Source organism: Aptenodytes patagonicus, chromosome 12, assembly GCF_965638725.1.
Source record: "Aptenodytes patagonicus chromosome 12, bAptPat1.pri.cur, whole genome shotgun sequence".
NCBI classification, from domain to species: Eukaryota; Metazoa; Chordata; class Aves; order Sphenisciformes; family Spheniscidae; genus Aptenodytes; species Aptenodytes patagonicus.
This window is the reverse complement of record NC_134960.1, coordinates 19616713-19637219: the sequence shown is the minus strand read 5'-3', so window position 1 is coordinate 19637219 and position 20507 is coordinate 19616713. Positions and strand designations below refer to the sequence as shown.

At 46.2% G+C, this 20507-nt stretch overlaps 1 protein-coding gene across 5 annotated transcripts in view; it reads right to left on the bottom strand.

The window, feature by feature from the left end:
• GABRP (gamma-aminobutyric acid type A receptor subunit pi) overlaps positions 1 to 20195 on the bottom strand; it is a 30896-nt gene extending 10701 nt beyond the window's left edge. Inside the window, exons 1-5 of one of the 5 annotated variants that reach the window (XM_076349979.1) lie at positions 20128 to 20195; positions 16974 to 17100; positions 4034 to 4123; positions 2536 to 2648; positions 264 to 331 (exon numbers count right to left, since the gene is read on the bottom strand). In XM_076349979.1, coding sequence (XP_076206094.1) covers positions 264 to 331; positions 2536 to 2648; positions 4034 to 4089 — 237 coding nt within the window. In that variant the 5' untranslated portion in view covers positions 4090 to 4123; positions 16974 to 17100; positions 20128 to 20195. The other 4 variants (XM_076349978.1, XM_076349980.1, XM_076349981.1 and 1 more) reach the window with 4 other exon arrangements.
• Between the last annotated feature and the right edge of the window lie 312 nt (positions 20196 to 20507).

The window sequence follows — 20507 nt, the reverse complement described above, 5'->3', positions numbered from 1 at the left end:
TTCCAGGAGGAGCCGAGTTTTTGACCAGTAGGACCTTTGGAGCCATCTCTATTTACTTACAAGCCCACATGACTGTGGTACCTACATAGTCTGCAGTCATAAATGAGCCCTGTTCTCATCACACCTCTGAAAGCGGTCAACAGACACAGAAAAGCAAAGCAGCTTGAATATGACAAGTTGGTTTCTGTGCTGAACACACAGGAATATATGACAGGTCTCTCAGGCAGATCCTACTCTTATAAAATAAAAATTCTTTCACTTACCATGTCGCTCTCAGATATACTAGAAATACTTGCAATGTCCAGACTCATTGCAATTTGAACAGGTTCTCCTGTGGAGGGAAAGAAAAGCTTAAGCAGAGAGAAAGGAAGAGTGAAAGGCACAATAAAACCGCTCAGGATGCTGTGCAGCGTGGGCACTGCTCGCAGCGCCCCGTGCACACAACGCTATCTCTAAGACCGCAGAAGCCTAAAGGGTTAGACGGAGGTTCGGAGCATTAGACTCACAAATGACATCATGATCCAAAATAAAGTTTTCACTGTTAGGGAGCTGGAGTTCTGTGTTTGGTCATTGTAGCAGAGAGCAAATACCCATCAGCACTAGCTATGAAGATCAGCAGTTCAGATAAGCAGCATTTCAGTGGCATTTGCCGACGGGCGGGCAGCCAGAGCCAGTTTATCCCTTGTTACCCAGTCGACAACACCCGCACAGTGGCAAGAACGGTAAGCTTTGTACAAAGTAGTTCTCACACACAGCTCTTGGAAGACTCTCCGCAAGCAGGTAGCAGTCGGCATCCCTGTTTCTCAGAGAGGAGAAACTAAGAAATTCAGTGATTCCTGAGTCCGTGCGCTGGGTTACAAACCAGAAGTGCAGCAGCCTTTGCCTCTTTTTATTTAGCCTATTACTGTTCTATTTACAAGCAGATTTTCAGCATTCAAGTCCTGAATCTCGGAAGTCCCCCATGTTCTAACGCTAACTCTTAAAATCCACCGCAAGAGGGCAGCTCCCCCCCAGAAATGCCAGAGCGGGGGGCTGGCGAGGGCTCGCCAGGCCCGGCTCGGAGGAGGGTCCTTGGTACGCGAGCAGAAAGGCACGAGCTTTCCCTTAGGCTGTACCTGGTTCGTCTAATCCCCTGTATGAATCTGGGGCTCTGAGCAGGGCTGGGCACTTTCCGCGACAGCCCTGTCTGCCTAGGTGACAGCACAGCAATGCCTTTCCTCGTGGGACTTGCTGAAACTCATTTTCATCATCTAAATCACATTTAGGAAAGTCCAAGGGACACAGTTTCTAAATCTCCTTCCAGGTGGTTTTGGGTTTTTTGTTTGTTTACTTGTTTTAAACTGTTCCAAAATATATTTCAAAGATGTGTATTTTTTGACATTAGCTGTCATGCACATCCTCCATCTTGTTTTTAGATATGTAGACACTTGAAGCCCACTCAAATTAACGACCAGAGGGTAGGTCTGTGAGGCCTCAGGGCCTCTGGAGGAGGTCAAACCAGAGCCCTGACCATTTTTGTTTAACATTTATGGCTCCGGTAGGCGTAGGCTGGTGTAGATGCAGTTAATCTCCGTTACGTAATTCAGAAGCATCTGTTCACTGATACGGCAGGATCTAGAGGAGCTTTTCTGTTCCTGCAAGAGAGCAGACATTCTAGGCATAACAAGCTGGTAAATTCTGCATTGTCCCAGAAATTTATCACCATGGTCAGAAAAAGGAAGAAGCTCAAAGCTGCCAGTAGCAGGTGGTCAGTCTGCAGGAGCTACAATGGGAAACGTCCAAGTCCTGGTGAAAGCTGATGGGGAATTTTTCTGTTGAGCGTAGTTTCATTAATGGGTTCTGGCAGAAAAGCAAAACTGATAAAAATTTTCATAGCTGTTTTTTTAAACTTTCATCAATATTTTTCAGGTGCTGAATGTCATTTTGAGAAACCCTTTTCCTCTGAGTGGTTACAGCACTCGCCTGAAGGTGGGAGACCTGACACCCAAATTGGACAATAGCCTCAGGTAGGTTCCTAAGTACCTGACTGTCCTTCAGGTGCTCCCTACTGCCTAGAGTTTCACAAGGGTTTAAAGCAGCTTTAGTTTGTGTCTCAGTGTGAAGTGAAAGCATGTGTCAAAAGTCAGTATTTCTGGCAAGGAGAATGGCTTTATTCCTCTATAGCTGCAATCTACTAAATACGTGAACAAAAAAAAAGCAGAAAATCGCAAGGGTCAGATTCTAAACAAAAGCACGTACAATTAGAGCAGAATTTAGTTACTCTGTCAGGTCTTTCACAGAGGTATTGAAGTGTATAAATTCCCTATTCTTAACCTCATAGATGGACATGCTCTCATGCCCCACATGTGCACGCACAATCTATTCAAGACAACAGTGGATGCACAGAAAGGAGGGCAGCCTTGGCTACTAGCTAATTTCAAAGGAACACAACTTTTTAAATCGGGGCATCCTAAAGAAAGCTTAAAGCATGCTCTCCCCTCCCCACAAGGCTTACAGACTGTTCTTCAAACTGTCAAATGCATGGAGCCAACATACCACCAAAGTAGGGCCTGAGGTATTTGTTGTATCCCATGGTGAGGTTCTCAAATCCAGGGAGGGATGTTGCGTCGCTGCCATGCAAGTCGGATATGTGACCCAGGGAGCACCTCCTGGGGACACAAATACATACTGTTACGTGTGGCCGGGTGTGCTGGGCACATCTGGTGTGCAGCTGCAGCTGTGTTTCCAGCTTGTGCTTAAACAAGCAAACAAACTGCATAAAATGCTTATTAAAAATAAGTAGATCATTGAAATCACGAGCACTTGCTCACATTGCTTATCGTGGATGAATAATTGGCATCTTGAAGAGGTGGGAAAACGGCAAATTACCTCAGCTGATAGCTACAGGTTTGCACACATGGTAGCTTAAGGACGTTCTTAAAATGATCCAGACAAATCAAGCAAGGTCTATATATCACAGGTCTTAGTAATAACCCGCAGTCTCCCCCTTCCCACTTCTCCTCATACAGTCTATATAAAGAACACGCATTTCTTTTTCCTCCTGCTTATGACAGGCTGAGACAAACCTTACTGACCAACAGCTCCTCCTCCCCAGTCACCAGTCCCCTAAAGAAGCTTTCATCCTCATATGTTAGCGTCAGGCTGCGTCCCTACAGCTACTGTCGGGAGTAAAACCTCGAGTACGTGGGAAGGGGAAAGGTAAAGCACTGAGCATTTCACAGACACCAACAAAGCTTTGCGGGCTGAACCGCTCCTAGCTGCTGTGCATACAGAGGGTTCAACTCTGATTTACAACATCAAGATTAATGTTTTGTGGATGGACAATAAAGCTAGTACCTGATGTTATGAGGCTCGCAGATCTGTGCCATCGTATAGACAGCTAGAGAGACAGGGGTTTTGGACTGTAAAAGGTAAGTGTTATGGTGCAGTGTCCCTGTGTGGTCATGTGCTCACTTGATGAAAATGTAAATGAGTGCATCGTTGAGAGTTTGTCATTGCTTTGTGAAGGGCTGAAGGAGGTGGAAGGCAGTACCTCTGCCCCTCCCCAGAGTCTCGGGACCACTGGTCTGTGCAGTAAGAAACTTAGCAATGTAGTTACTCAAAGCTCTGACGAATTTTTTTCTTCTGTTCCCCTTAAAGCTGGGTTAGTAGTCCTTGGAGCTTTGCTGCAGGTTTTAGACCAAAAAGGACCTTGCAGCAGAACTGAACCAGTTATTGCACAGCATAAACACAAACCATTCAAGAAATTTAGGACTTGTCGTTCCAGGGATGGTGATAACACAGCTGGGAGTCCTGTGGGGGACTGCAAACTATTCTGGTCCTGAACAGGAAATAAGGGGTTGTGCTGTTAATGTACATACTGTGTTTTGGGGACCTGTGCAGGTTGCTCTCTTCTATGCCACATCCCTTACTGCACCCAGCTTTCTTTGGATGGGCTGGATGATTGGGAAGCATAGTTTCCTTTTGACCCACATTATTTATATGAAACAGAATTCAGATGTTCCCTGTAAAACAAAACCAACGCTCCGCTTACCTTTGGGTTGGAAGGAAAAGACACAAACTGAAGAAGCAAAAACATCTGCAGAACATCTCTGGAGATTATTTCTGTATTTGCTCTGCTTGTCTGTGAGGCAGAAAAGAAAGGCAAAGTTTTGTGGTTTAAGAAAAACTATTTTAAGGGAAGGGGACAGGGAAAAGAAATCCTGCACCGTCAGAACCACACACTGCGATGTTTAACATTCCCAACACATAGTGCCTCCTGCCCATTTTTCTAGCTTGTGTCATTTTTCAGCACCGTGCTATCTTAACACTTCCCACATAAAAGACACTAGTGACAACTCAGGTCCTGAAGTCCTTGACAAGGTCACCAAATTTTAGCTGCCACTTTGTTTTAGACAGGGCTTTTCTTCTTTCAGCGTGGGATGGTGATTAGCTGATGTTGAGAATGGCACCATGGGACGGGATTTATTAAATAGAAAAACGTTTATGCAGTTCCTAAAGGCAGTCAGACTCTGAAGCCAAGTGAGATCCTGCCCACATATGACAGATTCAGCATCTTTTAGTCCAGGGCTCCACTAAGCAGCTATGCAGAAATGCTGTAGCTCTGCGCTCCATTAGCTTGTACCTGGGATAAACCCATGCTATTAATAGTAATGTTGGCAAGTCACTCAGCATGCAGTACAGGATGAAATCGTTCCACTTCAAATGGGTTTCGTTGACTTTTCTGGGAGTGGAACCAAATCTTGGCTTCTGGCCTGAGACTCCCACGGGTTCACGCTGGCCTTGGAGCAGGCGCCACGATGGGCAACTCTGAACTGTGCACTGCTCCGCTCTGCATTTCTGCTCCCTGCCTGAAATGCTGCATCAGTTGCACACCTTTTCTTGAGCATATGGATGGCGCTCCGCCACACACCTACTGTGTGTTGCCACAGCAAGCTGCTGCAGGATGGGCTGGTGAGTACGACTGCCGCGGCTGCCAAGGGGAGGTCGTTACTCAGCCATCATTAGTTTGAGCCGGAAACACGATACTGCTCGACCTGCTCCGCTACACTATTTGAAGTGTACCCTGTGTGCCAGAGTTTTCCTGCAGATACTGGCAAGGCAACATCATTCTTGGATGGATACGAGTCTTCCTCTTTAGTATACTGTTACAAATTGGGAATGACTATGCAAATCCTTGGTCCCCGTGCCTTGGCACCAGTGAGAGGAAGATCCCAGCTTGAGATTCAGTGCCTTTCTCATCGTGCACGGCAGTTAGGGCCTCAACTTCAAACCCGGCTATTCCGTAGTAACCCAAATATTAGGAATTTCCTGCTTGGGTTAGATTCTGCCTGCGGTAGTTCACCACAGCCCAGAGGACACTCTGCCTTCTCAGCCAGTTGTACAGCTCTGGTACTGTGCCACGGGACAGTAGGGTTCCAGGCAAGGAGAACATCTTGGCCCATACAGAGCCAGTAAAAACACCTGAACATTCAAGCACCACAAGTGCAGGGCATCCCACTGGAGAAAGGATGTCTTTCAAAATAAAATATGCTCTAATATCTGTCCCAAATCTGAATTCCTAACAAGGCTTTGCACTGCTAGCCCTTTCTCTGAATGTGGTGTTCAGATGTTTCCAGATGTTACCGAGTGCTCCTCACTATAATGTGATCATGCAGGGCTAGAGAGAGAATCATTTACCCGCTTCACAGCCACGTTAGACCACAATTTGATGGGAAAGAAGAAGGATTAGTCCAGTTGGTTTAAAGAAGAACTTCTAGGAAGAAAGGATAATTCTATGAATTAGCATTTAGTTAAAGTATGAAAATTCATGAACTTCAGCTGAGGAACTCCTCATGAGCATCCTTCATGAGCATCTGTTCCGCACAGGGGCTGTGGTTGCTAGCATTTTGGTGCATCGGAATAAGTTTCTAAACAGTTTTATTCTATCTGAACCTAGTTACTAAGACCTTATTTTGAAAAAGCAAGCCAAATTCTATTTATTTTGATGACTGACTAATGGATGGAGACCTCTAATGTAGTAAAAAGCCTTCTTGGGATCCTGTTGTGTCTTCAGTTAATAGAAGTGAAGTGTGCGCTGCGATGTGTGCTACCATTATCTAGCAAAGACAGTTGAAACAAACCAACTCAGATAAATTTATAGCTGCTGCTGACACAGACTGGCGTGAATCACACAGTCTAAATTTCTCTGTGACTCTGCTAATTCTTTGCAAAACAAGAAAAATCTTGTTTTCCTCCTATCAGAGGATGGCTGTGAAGATAATAAATACATCAAAGACTGCGGGGCAGTGAAAGGGGGATCTGTAAGTACCTAACAGAGCTAGAAACTAGGCATACCAAAGTACTCATGGGCAAGAAAAAGGTGACACCAGTGCCCAGAGCTGAGTATAACCAAAGCATTTCTTTACTATTCAGTGTATCAGTTAATGCCATTGCAATTCTGGTTTTATAGTGCAGGAGCTTTCATCAGAGGTTATCAATCAGCTTCATTAGTACAGTACACTGGGAAGAAATTATTGCAAGATTGTGTATTTATGTTTCTCTGTCCAGTAAAGGATTTCAGTTTAATAGGAAAAAAAAACCAACCCAAAACCTTAAACACTGTTTAATCTGGACATTTTTCTACGGTCAGTGAAAGCACGGCACAGGCAATACCAGAACGGCAGTCGTCATGAAGGCAGTACTAGTACAACTGGTGGAGAGATTGCTTCCAATGCCAAAGTTCCATAAAAATAATTCATTATGTAGGCTCAGAGATAATGACAACCTTGAGACTATAATAGCTCACTCACTCAGCTCTGCGTTCTCCCTATTGGCTGTGAAAATCATACAAAGATGCAAGTATTATAGTAAAATAGATCCAGCTAGAGTCCTCTGTGGAAGCCCGTGTCCACTTCCAGAGAATTTCATGAAATAATGCTTCTTTACACCAACCAATAACAGCAGTATGCGTCTCCACTACACCTCAGTCTGTGCTTCCTTAATTCTGCTTTATTCCTCTATCTTTGAAGGGGTGGCAAGAGTGAAAACACAAAAGGGGGAAAAATCACTGTCAGCTTCAATAATTCTGTTTATAGGGAACGGGGCGTGAGGTGATAGAGATGTACTCTGTCACCTGATGGGGCCTGAAATGGTACCCAGGCTCCTTTGCACCCCTGCCAGCATAACCCATAGTGACAGGCTCCTTCATCTCGAGCAGTGATGAACTGTGGGGGAAGCCGGCAGGAACCGCTGCAGTCCTGCGTTACCTCCCACTTCACATCTGAAAGCACCATCTGTGTCTCACTGCACAGAGCAGAAGATCAGCATATTCTCCGATTTTCTACTGGCTGATGACATCCCAATGCCAGGCACTAGGAGCATTTATGAGAATCTAAAAAGCCACCCAGAGGACCAAACCCACATGACCAGTTTACTAAGCTTAAGGTAATAACTCACAAGGTCAGATTTTACTAGAGCGAAATTGCTATGACTGCAGAACATGCCACGCAGGCACGCATGCTTCTCAGAATAAAACCCGGCTAGGGAAGATAGAAAAAACAAAATAAATGCTGAAATAAAAACAGACTGCATTTAATTTGCCCATTTAGGCGTTGCCTCTATTTATTACACAAAGTTAAGATTTTCATGATGAACTCGGGCGTAATTTGTCTGTTCCATTTCCCTTGCGCTGTAAGGGAAAGCTCTGCAGGAAGCACCATGGGCTGCTTGTGCTGTGGGCAGGGGTGGCTCACGAGCACCACTGGGCACAAGCGGTCCAAGGGCAGGCTGCGTCCCACATGCCAGGTCCTCACGCAGACCCCGCAGCACCCGCGACACCCTCGCACCTGGAAACCTCAGCCTGCCTGAACCAAACACAAGTGAGACCGTATCGGAAAATTTTAGGCAACCATTTTCGCTGGGGTGTTTTCACAAGTGCTTTGATTCCCAGGACAAGGTTTGAGGGACGTCACATGAGGACGCTTATTTTCATCTCAGAGGTGGAGAGATGTGGATCGTTTGGCTTTGCCGTGGCTTGGCTCTGCTGGAGGACCAGCGCAGCCCTGGCAGCAGTTTCACCACCTCTCCTCTGCCCAGGCCCAGGCGTGTTGCTCACTCATGGTCAACACGACCGGCACACAGGAATGGTGCTACGGAAAGAGGGGGGACAGAGTCAGAGACTCCCCTTTTGCTCCCTGTATTCACTCCTGAGGAATAACTTTCCAGGAGAAGGCGTCACTACACCATCACCAGGAGTTTCCAGCTTCACGACTGACTCGTGGCTGCACCATTCTGTGCTGAACTCTCTTTGGCCACTGACATGACTGCAGTAGTTGCCAAATACAATTACAAAATTATGAGAGAGGCAAAAAGCATCATACACCCTGGGATCAGACTTCGCTGGCTTTGCCAAAATGTCACTTCAAGGTCAACATATTTGTTTATCTAGAAGAGGTTTTGAGTGATTTAAGACAGATATAATCTGTCTTCCCTTTTTTAATGTTTCTTTTTCCCCCCTGCCCAGCCAGCACTGTGAGATGTTGTCTGATCTTGAAAGACGACTACTTTGGGGATGTGCGTGGGCAGGGGATTTTGTAAGGAAAGGTTCATGGCATGACAGCTGCTGTGAAAGAGTCAGGTATTCTGATGATTTATTATGAGAGCTGTTCAAATTTTAACTTACTGACCAAACAAATCATTAAAGGCTTTCATTTTCCGTTGATCTAAAATGATTTGCTTCTCAATTTCCTCAACTTTAAACTTTAACTTCAAATATTTTTTTTTAAACTTTAAAGCTTGTTCTTCCCAGAAAAAAAAAATTAATTGCTATCTTTTTAATTTTTGAATGTTGAAAATCTATTTTGGCAGGGGAGGAGAAAATCTGAAGCAAGTGCAAGGAAGAGAATGAAGTTAACAACAGGAAAACATTTTTGTGCAACATTTTTATGCAAGCCACTCTTACTGAAAACCTTAGTTATTTGACACTAAAATAAATTTATACAGAACGAATCCCATTATTACAGAACTAAAGAGCTGGTGGGATCCTGTCACGTGTCAACAGATACACGAGCTCACTGCTCGGCTGGTCAGGACAGAAAGGGACCTTAGAGGTTGATGGAGGAAAATGGGATGGGAGAACCTGGAAGCAGTGCCTGTACCAGTGGGGGGGTAATACTGAAATGAATTGTTTCCGATCTTTTAGCTTCAAAAATCTCTTTTCTTGCTTATAATATTTTCTGACTAAAACAAGAAATTGAGAAAAGACTTCAAGTGTGTTAAATAAGAGAAGGTAAAACAAAGCACATAATTTTGGGTTGAAAGGAATGTCTCATATTGACTTAAGTCTTTCACGTTTTTGTATTCTGTCGAAACCTCAGAAAGTTTCTGTTTTGGTTGGAACTGAACCTTTTTCTGTCCTGCTGGTTTCCCTGTTTGACAAAATCTCAATTCAGCCAGGTTGTTTAACAACTTGACCAAGTCTAGAAGGTCATTATTGGCCCAGCGTTTGCCTGGAAGGGCAGGAGGTGCGTTTCAAAGCAGACGCTGGGGGAGCCCAGGCCAAGGCACGTGCTGGCTGTGGCGGGGTGTGACCCCAGTGCCGAGAGCTGGCTGCTCAGTGACAGACACCAACTGCTCTGTTCTGCTTTTTGGTTTTTTCAGTTGCCTTGAGTGGTTATCTGGAATCGTGGACAGTTAAACACGTGACTTCATGGTACTTGCAGAAATCCTTCAAGAGCTTCTATGAACTCCTGCTCTTGGTAAAAAACCAGATTCTTTCCATCCTTGTCACTGTCATTACTTTACATGAAAAATTACCTCTCAATTCCAGAGACAGCAGGCACTGCCCAGGTGACTTGCTGAGGCTATAGCACACGCCTAACGCTTGCTCGAGGCAACCCTCGCTCTGTTTCAGTGCACGGCTGACCCTCAGCGCTGCGTAGGGACCAGCCCCCACGTACGGGCTGGTCTCCCACGGGGGGCGAGAGGGAGCAGCGCCTGCACCCACAGGCCGTCGGCAAGCGCCCAGAGTCCCAGGCTGCGTGGGACAAACCAACACCGGGTAACTTAAAAATACAGAGCCCACTCCTAATTTCATATGCGCTGGTACCGTGAGTGGCACATACATTTATATACATAGACTTTATACATAGTATGCATACATAGTATGAGAGAGGGCAAGCCGGCCTGTTATTTATATGACGCCCCATAAACTTCAGTCCTGATTCCTGTCTTATTTATTCCAGTGAAAGTCCGAAGCAACTCAAGATACAAGAAGGGTTTACATAAAATTAGATTCAGTCCTTATGTAAGAATGTCCAAACCATGCCTGAGTAATGCATTTATGTTTTCAAGATGTAAACTCTCATCCTTCAAGCTACTTGTGGGAAGTGGCAGCTTTATGCTCACATCTGCCCACCCAACATGGTACACAGGTCTGCCTGCAGCTTGCAGGACTGAGTTCTTTAAATACATACAGAAAGTCTTAAATTATATGAAAATGAAGGTTTCTGAGATTTACTTACGTGAAATAAACTCTTCCTCCAAAATGTCAAGTTTGGCTTCTGTTTGGTCAATTCGTTTGCTCTGTTTGAGCAAATACAATGTACATAAAATTTATAAATAATTACAGTTTTATACAGAAATTTGGCATGCTCCAGGCAGCTCTTTTTCTCCTGCACTAGATACCTTAACTCTAGCTCTAATCTAAACTTGCCTGCAATTGTCAATCTCCTGCGGCTGCAGATCTGTGAGCTCACAGCTGTCTGTGCCCAGTCATGTTGGGCAATTATTTCAGGTTTCATTCACTCGGCAAACCTGTCCCTCACCGCAGGCAGGGATCCAGGGCTGGGTGCAAATAGTTCATCTTCCCTCCTCTAACAGGCAGACAGCTCCAAGCCCAGCAACGCTGCTTTCTATCATTTTGCTCTCTACTTGCCAACCCTGTAATTGCAACCCTATATATATGGTCCCTCCCACCTCAGCTCGCTGAGTCTCCTCTATTGTGTGTGTGCCGGTATTTTATGTGGGACATAATTATTCTTGTTCCTATCAGCTGAGACAAGCACGCACCAGATTAACTCCCTCGCGGGACACAAAATGGTGTACCCCAAGCACCTTCTGAACTGTACACGTAAAGAGGAGGACAATGACTGTAGGTACTTGTTACATTAACGGTAAATAAAGCAAAGGTGGTTTACTGAGGAGCCTTACACTGAGTGCTCCGCTCAGTTCTGGGTGTGCTAGAGGAGGAAATGGGCAATAAAAGGTAATTATTATGGAAAGAGTCTCATGTGAGCAGAATTTGGAAAGAATGAGAGTGTGTCATTTAGACAGAAAGGAATTGGAGGGGCACAAAGCTAAAATAAAGGAAAACACAGAGAAAATACATCAGACATTTTGCTTCTGATTATTCTCACATTCTATCAGACCAAGGGCATGGTCGATACACCAAAAGGCTACAGCAGACACACAGCCACAAAGTCCACAGCAAACATGGAAATTTTTCTTCCAAGCTTCCAGGTAACAGGTAAATGTAGAATAAGAAGCCTGCAGATGCGCTGGGTAATTTTGGATTGCTTTCCTCGGTCATCTTTGATGGCCACAACAAAGGGAAACAGTTTCCCTTGTAGCACTGTGCTGGCTAGTCTCCATCGCAGTTTTCTGTACCATCTCCCGAAGCGTGCGTTGCAGGCGGACCCGTAGGGCTGTTAAGCAACGAATGTGATTTAGTTGAGCACTTGCTACGTGCCCTGGCCCACTCCTCCAGGAGGAAAAGCAGGAGGGACTCACTGACCTCTCAGAGGAGGAAAGGAGTGATGGACAGAATCACTTTATTTTGTCTTCTCGCTGAGCATCTGCCTCCTTGGAGCAAATGGGTGTCGTGGCGTGCCAACCGCGGCAGCACCTTGCCGAGGAGGGGAAAGGACCCAGCGTGGCTGAAGGGAGGGAGTAAGGATGAATAGAGCTGCCAGTAACTCATTAATTGAAGGCTTGACAACGCGCTGACAAATGAGCGTGTAAGACAAAAATATCAGCTGGGGCCCCAAGGAGCACCGTTCAGACGCAATCATTCATCTTACACATATATTAGTCTGAATTTCTGTAGGGCAGTGAAACACTCCTCACCGCAGTAAGTTTTAGGGGAAAACCAGCCATGTAATGGCTTGAATGCCTTCACAGCCCACCTCTTCCCAACACATTTATTTTGTTCTTGCAGGCAACACCGTCAAAGCTGCGCTGCAGCTGCATGTCCTGCCACGCCAACATTCATTTTTCCTCAATAAATACTCAATATCCACAATAAAGCCATGCACACAGAGACACAAAGTGCCAGCATTTGACTGGGAGCAGAATTTAACTTTTAGTAGATAAATGCTTTTACCTATTGCATTAAGAGGAATAATTTATACATGAGTAAATGAAACCTTAAAGCCAGCAAACACACCCACAACAGGCCACTGCAGCTTAGTATGAACGATTTAGCTTTCTTTATAACACTTTAAAAGCTGTCACAATGCTTTGGCATGGCAGGATTACCTGGCTGCAATGGACCGGCAGGCCAGTCCCCGCGTGCCTGTTAACTGTGTGACCTTGCAGCCGCAAAGAGCTGATTACATGGAAAGAGTCACCTCTGGACAAGAATTAGAAGCAGACACGGTACTGAAAAAGTGTGACTGACTTGCCCACAGTAGCTGCCACTGAGAAAATTGGATTTGAAACCAAGTGCCCCACGTGCTGTTTGTCTTCGGCTTCCTCCACGCAGCAAAGGAGACGTGTGCCGGTGTCCCGGGAGCAGAGCTGTGGCCCAGCACAGAGCCGCGTTCAGACACTGTAAGTTTTACTCAAGTTCCTGCATTTAATGCTTCCAACCAACTAGGTGCCTCTGTGGGTTATAAGAAAACTTAAAAGCTGGTCCACCCAAAATACCAGACATGAGGTGACAGACTTTGAAGGCGCCTCAGTATCCTTTCAGGTTTGTCAACTCTTGCCAACAGTTTGGTGGCAGCTTTGCACCACTTTGTCCCCCTTCCCAGGCCACTGCATTGCCACCCTCAGCCTGGGCTGGGAGGGTTTGAACACGCCCCGTCAAACTCTGCCCGGGCCTCAGTGGTCCTGTCATCCCTTCCCTGAGACAGGCTTTACCTAAAGATATTTAATGTGGATTCGTTTTTATGTCACCTTCTTTTTAAAGGCCATTCAGCACCATGTTTCGTAGCACAACATGCCATTTAATATAGCAGTAAAACAAACAAGAATGGTTTTTTATTTGGATTTTTCCTCTTCTTTTTAAATCACTTGAGAAATAGCATAAATGTTCCCCATTTCTAAGAACGGAGAAATTAAGGTAGTAAGAGGTCAAGTTATTTGTCTCTTAACTATTATCTATAACAGACTATCTGCCAAGATGAACAAGCCTCCTGCAGAACATGTGCCAACACCTCCTCGCTCAGATCAGTACCCAGTTTCACATCTCTTCAGGAAACCCTGATCGGCAGCAAGACTGCCGTACACACAAAGGCATCGCGGGCTTTCCCCACGCTGCTCTCCGAGCCCGGGGTTGCGGGAGCAGCAGCCACCCTGCAGATTTGCACTGTGTTATTTTTCCTCCTCGTTTCATTCGTACCCATTTACCTAGACCCCGACCCCCCCCTCCCAGCCGGCGTGGCGATGCGGCCCTGTGGCAGGCATTCGTCTGCGGAGCACCAGCTTTATTTAAGATAATCCTTCATATGAGCAATCATCAATAACTGCTAACCTACTCCCTAAAAGACACAGATCAATTGACAGATTATTATAACCCCTTAAAATATTAATGCCCTATCAGGGAGACAATTTCACTGGGCCTAGAGACTCTTCCATTATTAGAAATTATGCCCCAGCCTTAAATAAATTAACTCAATAAATGTCTTACCATGAATACAAATTCCTGCTTAGGGCTTGCAAATAAAATGATTTAGAGCTGTTCTCTGAGGAAAGATGAGGTGTTTAAACTTGCAAAAGAGGAAGGGCTATCATATTCATTAGTCTTTTGTTTTAAATGGACTTCTTTTTTTAAACTGAAGGCATCCCTTTCGGAAGGGAGGGAGAAATCTTTGGAAAATCAAGTTGTTACATTTTCTTACGCTGGGCTGCACAGTTTCAGTTCTGCGAATACACAGATCTCTGCTCAACTCCAAAGGCAGCTCTGGAGCCGAGACCACACCAGCCGCGGGCAGGGGCTGCCCAGCGCCATCAGCACCACACCCCTGTGGGGCACAACGGGACACAAGGAGGAGTGGGCTGGTGTCCCCAGCCAGCAGCACTGCATTGCTGCCGGCTCGCATCGGTGCTGGCAGGAGGCAGAGCGTGCTGGAGCCTGGACACAGGCCACCACCTCTGAGAAACTTAATCTGGATCCCCGAGGCTGGAGGGAGCCATTCTGCCATCACCCCAAGGTTGAATTTTGGCAAAAAGGAGCTCTCTTACTCGCTTCCTGCAGCCGTGACCGCGTCCTGCCGGCATTGGGAGGGCACCTGGACTCCCGAGCAGTGGAAGCTGAGCCAGAACTGCCCACCAGCAGCGCAGCAGCTGCTAACCTGGAGTGCAAAACTTGCTTTGCAAAGAAATGCAACACAGTGCTGCCTGCACTGGGGAGAAGCCGTGAGCTGCTCTCAGGGCACAGAGTGCGGCAGCAGCCTTTCAAACCTGATAAACTGCTTTCATGCTGTAGCTAGCTCAGTTGGCCATTACTGATTCAGGGTTAGATAACAGGAGCAACGTTTAGCGTAACTTTTTCTGTAATATGCCCTTAATGCTGAGAATAGATGCCAGGCTGGACCACTGTGCTACTGTGTTCTCACCTGGCCTCAGGTCACCTAAGCTTCAGCCAAGACCATACCACATAAAAACCATGAGGCTTGACATGGCACTGGTTCATTCAGTAGCAGTCATTCAGCCTGCAACCCGCCATCTTCTACTTACGTATGCCCAAAAGACCCCACAGTTCATAGGGTGTCTGTTAATAAAGCTTCAGCCTTAGCAGGCGTTTGTAATTTCAACAAGACATAAAGCATGCACAAGCCCATTAATCGTCCCAAGCCTCCTGTCAAAGCATTTGCCCTCTTCATATCGATGAATTGACTGTAGCAACGTGAAAGCCACACCGTCACATTTAATTAGAGCTGTATTTCACACCAAAGGCCCCTGATGTTTCAAGAAGAGTATTACAGCTCTGCATTCTTTTACGAACCTCTGAGCTGGCAAGATGAATCTCGAGCATCAGCAGAGTAACACCTTGGCTGTCCGTTGTGCGTACTCCCAACCACGTGCATTTTTGGCCACAGTGTTTTGGAGAAGTTACACACACACACACACACTCCCTTTTCTGTGCACTATTGTACTGCTATCAATGCATCACTTGAGACAGGTGAGCACAGCCTGTTTTGCTCTGTCTGTACTGTCTTTAAGGACAGGACAGCCCCGGACAGGTAGTCTGCAATGTCAGGAGATGTGTAGGTAGCACCCCGTGGCTTGGTTATCTGCCTGGTAGCAGCTGCCAGATGTCACTGCCTGCCTATGGGATGTCCAGAGCCATGTCCATACAGCAAAAAGAGGCATATCTAGATCTGTGCTGCAGCAAAAGACAAGCACGACATCTCCCCAAAGGGTATGCCTTAGCTCAAAATACAGTGTAAAGACACACGCATTCCTAAGACAGTGCAGGTAAACGGATGCCTTCTGCAGATAATAATCAACAGCAATATCATGGGGAAGATAGATTCTCTGTCTTTTCTTTGTGCTTAGGTATCAATTTGGTGAGATTTTGGGTTTTGATAGCCAAAGCACTGTTGTTTCCTGGTTAAGAGTTCACATGACTTTCTAGGTCCTGGCTTAAGAAGATCAGAGCGTGCCTCGAAAATGGATGCAATGTTTCCAGTTCTTACTTTTCAATTTTTACATACATGAACAGTTCAGTCCTGAACTGCAAGATACGCATAAAAGACACAAGTCAGGATGAAAAAATAGCCACACTGATTCCAGTGGACTGAATCAGAAAGGTTTGTAAAAGAGACCGTAGATTCAACTTACTTGTTTTGCCTTAGAGAGAAATTCCATCACAAGCCATCCACAGAGACACTTAAACACGGGGAATTCTACAAGCAGATCAGGGAGATTGCCTTGGCAGCAGCCTGCTCCTCGGTGTCTCCTCTTTGTTGCATGGACTTTGCACTTGTACCTGTTGCATTCCCAACTGATGCATCAGTGAGCTCTTGGGCTGGTGACATGAAACGCTCCCCAGCAGGAATGCTTGCTTATGTGCTGAAGCTTTTAGCTGCAGCATCTGAATTCGCTGCTTAGCACCCTTGAGGGCTGCGATAAATATAACCCCAGCTTACACAAGTGAGAAATTGAGAGAAAGGGAGTGTGCAGGCAGGGAGAGGGGGTGCAGCCTGCTTGGGGGTGAGGGGGGAGAGGCAAGCAGAGGAAAGAGCAGCTCCCCCTCTCCCCTCCTCCCACCCTCACCGAGCCCCCACATCCCCAGGACTGGGAGCCCGCTGCTGTGCCTGTGCTACCATGGGGCCTTCAGGCACCCACCGGCACCTGTGGGCACCACTTCCCAACCCCCACTCCCAGGTCAGAAACATCCCACCTGCCTCAATTTCCCCACAGACCTCACATTTAGCAGTCGTATGCAGCCACCAGCTGCAGCTGCCCCCAACACGAGATGCCCACGTGCTGGCCCCACTGCCCAGCGGCCAACCCTCATCCATGGACAACCCATGCAGACACCATCAACAACCAGCACAGGGCTATACTACGTTTAGGGCCACACAGGAAAAGTGTATCTGTGCAGTAATAGTAAGTTTCAAAGCAATTTGGCAAAAGGTAAGGTTAGAGCAGTGACTTCCCAGCTCTGTGCAGCAGGTTGCAGCCTTGTGGCTTCTTGGGAGTGTGGCAAGTAGGTGGCCACCCCCTCCGAGCCCCTGCTGCCACCTCCCTCCCGTCCCCGGCACCTGTGGCTTCCTGCTCTGTCTCCAGCTGCTGGCCAGGCTCTGCTCTGCCGCGGAGCAGCCGACGATGATCCTTGCTGAGGCCGGCTGATGCTTTGGGAGATTATTCCTTAATAGGCTGATCTCTGTGCTAGCGAAGGACCAAGGAAGGGAGGAATACATTATCAGCTCTGATCTGGCATTACAGCATGCTTGCTGCTTTGGTTCTGCCTCCCAAAAGCAGAATTAATTGCTGGGCTAGAAAATGCAGATAAATCAATCAGCTCATACCACATTTATTTTCTGTAGCTATGCATTGGGCTCCTGGCAGCTTAAAACAGCAGTGACACCCACTCTTGCTACAAAGAGAGGTAAAGGTCAGGCCCTTGCCAAAGACTACCTGCAGAAAGGAGTGGTTGCCCAGCGTGCAGACAGGGCAAGGTGGTGGCACAGCTACAGCAGAGACCTGGAGCCGGACACCATCACACCAGCAGTATTTCTGCCCCATTTCAGCATTTAAGGCGACTGTGAAAACAGACCCACTGCATAACTTGTCTTTCTAGCTTTTCTAAAACAAATGCCTGAATGACAGGATAGAAAGAGGAGGCAGAAAGCTGATAATGAGAGAAAAGAAATGTCATTTTATACTGTAGACTTATTTACAGCAAACTCTGTGACTTGACGACGGTGTCTACAGCAACAAAGAAAATAAAACACTTAGTTGTTACCAGTATGCTCTTTTTGAGTGAAATGATAAAGCAAACACAAACCTCAAACCAGACTCCTCAGTCTGCACAGGAGCCACTTTCTGGTCTGTGCTTTCCCACCCAGGGTTCTGGTCCCTGGCTGTGCTCCCCAGCCCTGGCTGCAATGCAGGTCAGCCATGACCACCGGCTGAGGCCTTTTGCCAGGGAACGTGTAAATCCAGGTAGCGACCCTTTCTTCCCGCTTTCCTTCACTTCACCGTGTGTCTGATGTGAGCAGAGCAGGACACACCAACAACCTCAGCGCCCCGCTCCTGTCCCTGCATCACCTCTGCTCTGCAGTTTCCTCCTGCGCTAGGAAAGGGACTTTAATGTAGAAGGTACAGCTCAGAAAACCAAAGGTCTGAGAGATGTAATTAGTGTGGCTATATTTTTTCCTATTAATTACATGGCAGATCCAACACAGCAATTTTTTTCTCCCCACCTTTTAATGTGTTCTTAATTGACTAACTGGAAAACAAGCAAACAGCCAGCCCTTTTCTCCCTGTGCCTCAAATGCAGTTCTCATTGTTAATGGGAATGTCAGGAGGAGCAGCCAGCCAGGCTGACCTAACCCAGCTGTCTGCCACAGGGTCTGCCCTCCCAGGGCACCCGTTCCCCTGTCCTGGGCCTCGCAGCATCGTGTCCCCACAGCGTGGTGCTCTCCACGCCTCCCATCCCATCCCATCCCATCCCATCCCATCCCATCCCATCCCATCCCATCCCATCCCCCTGCTGAGAGGTGCCTGCACACACTGCACCCCAACACACCACGGGACAAAGACATCCTCCAGAAAAAGAACGGGCTAAAAGAGGGACGTGAGCTGCCGAGCAATGGCACAGGTTAGAGCAAGCCTCTGTGTTGCTTTGAAAAATTCCGTCATTGCTCCATGCCTTAGCTACCCACGTGAAAAATGGAAATAATAGCTGTTCACACTGTCTCCTAGGGACCTCTAAAGACAAAGATTCATGGAAACATGCTTTTCTGTTGATCTTCTCTTATTTTGACTCTCAGTCACCAGGATTTTTTGTTCTTTTTTCTGGCAAACTGAAGGGTCAGGTAAGCCAGGTGCCCCATCCAGCCTTGGTGTGAGCCCAGGCTGCCTGCGGACACTGCCCCCAGCAGCATGGCATCCTACTCCAGAACAGAATTTATGCGTCACAGAAGTAATAGCTGACATCTTACCTTTTATCCAGTATTTAAAATGCTTGTAATGTGTGAATGCTTTATGAACTGCCAATGAATGGCGACACAGGGCACAGGGGAACCGGGCTGCGGGACAGCTGCCTGTCAGCGTGGTTTCCTCAGCCGACGTGTCTGCAAGAGCAGCCGAACACACTCGGGCAGCCTGAGCCAACCTCACAGCAGCTTGGTGTCCAGCACTCTGCAAAACCTTACCCAATGCTGTAAATTATTCATGGCGAGGCAGCTATTTGCTGTAAAACACATTTCAGGTTCCAGCTGCTCTTTGAAAAACAAGCAATGCTAAGAACAAATTCTCTGTCACCAATAGTGTTTTGTTCTTAACAGGTCTAACGTGCCAATACTGCTGATACTTGAATCAAAAAAATCTTTCAAGTAGGGACAAAAGTTCTGGACTGGTACTAGGCATGTTTTTTTCCAATCCGAAAACCCATTTAATTATTTCCATTATGACGTTGCCCATTGCAACCTGAAAACGTTATTTTATCTGTGTGCACATCAGCACCCAATGTTCAGGCCTAGATTCTTGTACAGCTTTCTAGCTTCACTGTAAAGAATACACTTTAAAAGTGAAAAAAGGTCAGTCTAACCTCTTGTCAGACACGAGAATGAGTTTGGGAACAGACAATTAATTGGACACTCAGTTTCAGGTGCACAACATTTTGTTATTATCTCAGATTAATGCACAATCGTGGTTTAATCTTTGGCCAAAACTCTTACCTGATATGATGTCATTCCTTTCTGCTCCCTAACTTACTAAATATGTATTTCATATTTTAGCTGTCAAAAGCTGGGCAGATATTTTAACTGGCACTAGACTAGGAACTATTGGAAAGTATTGCTTATTTTTATGTTAATAGGATGAAATACACTCTGAGACAGCAGATCAGATCAAGATGTACCTACCAGGCAAGCTGCAGTTAGTACTAGTTTCTGGTTTGCATGTTCATGAGAAGGAAAGTTCTCTCTATTGGTAGCGCATGTTTTTTTGGAACTGTTCTGAACACCATAAACACAGAAGAAACTTAATTAAAAGATTTTTTTTTTTAAATTAAGACCTTCCCCCCCCCCCCCCAAAGGACCTAGGCCTATATTGTTATATTGTTTTCTTTCGGGGGGTGTGTGTGTGTATATTTTTAAGAAAAAAAATTAAATGCCAAAATACTTGGATGAACACTTTAAATTATGACATGAATGCTTTATGCTTCTCTCCAAATGAGATGGCACTTACCGGTGGGATTCATCCCCTCTGCGGCACAGCAGTGTCTCCACTGGAGCAGCTGTAATGCCTCAGGGAGGTGACGATGCAGCAGACACCCCCCAGCACCTCTCCGCCTCTCGTGAAGCACTGCAGCAATGTACCCAAGTCAAAATCTTGCGGTTTTCAGTTTTGTCCCAGACAGTCACGGAGAGCCAATATAGACACACTCCAGTGTTTTGCTTCTGAAGTGGCTGGATGTTGGTTATAAGAAGACACTTCATATTATTATTTTCAGTATTCAAGAATAATAATTCTCGCCTTATGTTATTTTTGAGCTGAGGAGTCCTGGATAGTGGAAGACATTAGATTCACGTTGTCCATGTGGGATATGAAAGTAGCAGTGTGTGCGC